Below are 3,436 nucleotides of genomic sequence, written 5' to 3'. Positions count from 1 at the left end.
GTTCATTTATTTCTATCTCTTTTATTTCCCTGTGTTACTTGAGCTAGCCCTCCTTTAAGCGTCGTCCTCAACATATCTCTCAATGATATGTCATCTTTTAAATAAAAAATATCTAAAATAAAATTTGTAAACTACTTATTTCAATTCAGTATTTATACCATTTCTTACAACTAGAAAAGTGTGAATACCCGATATTACACTCCTCAAGAATCAAGGGCATTCCTGCGTAACCGGATTCCTTAATACACATTTAAAATATTGACAAATAAAAGTAAAAATATATAATTACAGGAAACAATATTGACGTAAAAGAACTTAACATTTGTTATGAGAAAAATAAATTCCCAATAAAGAAATATGTTATGCAATGACAATGTAAGAAGTTTTTTGTGGTACAGACAATATGAGAGGTTATAAGCTAATATTGAATTGTAAGGATTATGTTTACCAAAATTTAGTTTTAATTTAAGATGGACAATTATATAATTCCATCCAGATTGTTGATAATTATTATTATTGCGTAGACTGTAAAGCAAAAAAATATGTAAATTGCACCAAAAATATTTAGAGTAAAGGATTTACTGACCTATCTTAATATAATTATCTTTAATTTATTTTATTGTGTACCATAACTAAAGTTAAAAAAATAAAAAATCACTTCTCGACATACACTTAAAATAGTTTAAACTCCACTTAAAAAAAGTTTAAACGCTAATCACTATCACAATTTTTTAAAAATAATTCGTATAAAAAATATAAATAAACTCGTTTAGCATGCGAACATTATCACTAATTATGATTTCAAATTTCTTATATATACCACCTTAAATGTGTAGAAATTGGATAATTGTGTACCTATATTTTCTTGTTTCTCAAAATTATTATCTACACAATTCATTAATAATATACAAATGGATAGGCATATATGTAAGGTTGCACTAGTTTCTTTAATTGTATACATCAGTGTAGCATTTCTCACAATGCTCCTAGCAATTGTAGCATTGATCATTAAAGAAGTACTGTAGCATTTAAGAATTTTACACGTCTGTCACTTTGATCATTAAAGAAGTACTGTAATTATTTTCTATCAATATATACATGCATATGTGCGTGTATGCATTTTGGCTCCCAATCCAGACCTTTTTGTTTTTAATTCGAAAGTTATGGAGTTTATGCACTATTGATGAATAAATTCAATTGCTGATTTACATAAGTCTGTCTTTGTAATTTCAATATTTCAAGAGTAATTTGACCTCAAAAGTTATTGCTAGAGTAAAAAAATATATAAATGTTTTAGTTTTATGCCTATTTTAATTTATTTTGATTCTGAAAAATCAGCGATTTATCATGCCATGACCATGACTGATGACTCCGTGAGGTCATTCTGCAGCCTTCTCTCAGAAAAAAATAACAAACCACAGAAAAGTGAACGAATCGAAGATACCCAATTTGGCCGAACATTTTATTTTGAAAATCTGCATGCCCCGGATGCATTGCAATAAATTCATGATGATTCCGTTATTCAAAGGTGCAGAAAAAATGATGTTAGATACATAATGATATAGCATACAATTATTTTATATCTTAATTATATATACATATATATAGTTTAAAATTGTGTTCGAAAAATATTTTCAATAATTTACACATGCCTTGATGAAATGAAGTGATCATATTATCCACAAAAGTTCTCATGTTCACCAATATTAACATATCTAGTACGGACATATGACGTGTCTTCACTTCCATTCTCTGTGTTCTTCAAAACAATCTGCATGCATATACTTTTCTTTTTCCCAAAAAAAAAAAAAAAGCAGCATGTGTATCGTAGTTAGTTGTTACCATCCTACTTTACGGCATTTTCCGGCGTATCTCACCTAAACGCCGGTGATCCTAATTAAAAACAACTTTTCCACCATAACTCTCCCTTTTTTTTTTTCTAAAGGAAAATTCAATTTTTGCATCCCCAAATGTAAAAAAGCAAATTTTATCAATAATTGATTCTTTCAGTCAGGTTGCCATCTACTTAAAAGAAAAATATACAAACTCTCTACGTGAAGATGATATATAATGATCTTTCAGTCAGGGGAAAAAGGGACTAAATAAAAACTTTGTGAAAACAGTCTATTGAATCAAAATACTGGTGGATTATATAGAATGATCTATTAGTCATCTTACCGTTTGTAATATGTAGACATTGCTACACATATTCAGAATAATCCCCCACATTAACTACATAAACTTGAGTAACACCTATTCACCTAGCTATTCATATTTATATTCATATTCATCTATCAATTGCATGACTAGATCCCATATATATAACATAACCTATTTTTGAGTTGAGGTGTGGCTTCACTAATATATGATTACTTCAAAGCCAGAGTGCCCCAGCTTCTTTGAGGAGAGGAACCAGGGTGCCGTTAATGTGGCTGGCCATGAGGGTTTGCACCCCACCGAGAAACTTGCCGCCGATGAAGACGGCGGGGACAGGCTGGTGGGACCCGGCGAGCTGGTAGAGAACGGACCGGATGCCGGGGCCATCGGCCTGCTCGTCAAGCTCCACCACGGTTGGGCCGACGCCGAGGCTGAAGAGGAGGCGCTTGGCGACGGTGGACATGCAGCAGTCGCTCATGCTGAACACCACAACGGCGTTGCACGACACTAGGTGGTGCACCATCTCATAGGATCTCATCTTGTTAAGCCCTAGAGAAATTGACGACGGTGGCGGCGGTGTTGCTTCCACTTGAGTGGCAGATTTCATCACTTGCATCTTGGTATGCTGCTAGAAAGTAGAAACTTGAGAGATATGAACAAATATATGTAAGACCTATTGCGTAGAAATTATTAGAAGAAATGGTAGGGTTGTTGGTGCTTATATAGAGAGTGAGATAGGTGAGGATTGAGATGTGATATTATATGTGTGGGAATGTTGGGATACAAAATAATGTTACATGTTATATTGCATGGAGGTTTGTGTAACATTGTATACCATGAGTCAAAGTACACGACGAGGGTGAGTCCAAAAGGCACAAAATGAGTGAGTTTCATTTCATGCCAAAGTACGGATCAACAACACAAGCCAATTGAGAAAATTAAAGAAAAGAGGGTCATAAATTGTGAATGGGGATTGGTGTTTTGTGTTGCCCTTTGCCTCGATGAGAGAGAGAGAGAGAGATAATGAGTACGTATATGGCGTCACTATCGATCTACAAAGTAAGAAGAGAAGGAAAATAAAAGGAGTGAGAGATAGAAAGAGAGAATAGGGGGTGATAGGGTAGAAGAAACCGTAGAAGATAGCACGAGAAGATCACGCGTTTTTTGAAGGAGAAAGAGAAAGAAAATAAGAATTCAGATTTCAGAGTAGACTGACACACTACATACATATGCTCATGCATGATATGAGTAACTCATAAGCAAGGCAAAAGCTGGTACA

The 3,436-nt window shown here is 33.9% G+C and overlaps 1 protein-coding gene across 1 annotated transcript; it reads right to left on the bottom strand.

Annotated features, from left to right (window-relative positions):
- Window positions 1-2,110: 2,110 nt before the first annotated feature.
- On the bottom strand, window positions 2,111-2,826 carry LOC114387029 (glutaredoxin-C9-like). The gene has a single exon (XM_028347131.1). The coding sequence runs from the start codon at window positions 2,771-2,773 to the stop codon at window positions 2,375-2,377; it is 399 nt and encodes a 132-aa protein (XP_028202932.1). The 5' UTR covers window positions 2,774-2,826; the 3' UTR covers window positions 2,111-2,374.
- Window positions 2,827-3,436: the final 610 nt, after the last annotated feature.

This window comes from Glycine soja, chromosome 15 (assembly GCF_004193775.1).
Source record: "Glycine soja cultivar W05 chromosome 15, ASM419377v2, whole genome shotgun sequence".
In the NCBI taxonomy this organism is placed as follows: domain Eukaryota; kingdom Viridiplantae; phylum Streptophyta; class Magnoliopsida; order Fabales; family Fabaceae; genus Glycine; species Glycine soja.
Note: the sequence above shows the minus strand (reverse complement) of the source record. Positions and strands in the feature narration are given on the sequence as shown.

Excerpts from the sequence above, each read along its gene's own strand:
- LOC114387029 (XM_028347131.1), bottom strand. The coding sequence starts at position 2,773 with ATGCAAGTGATGAAATCTGCCACTCAAGTGGAAGCAACACCGCCGCCA.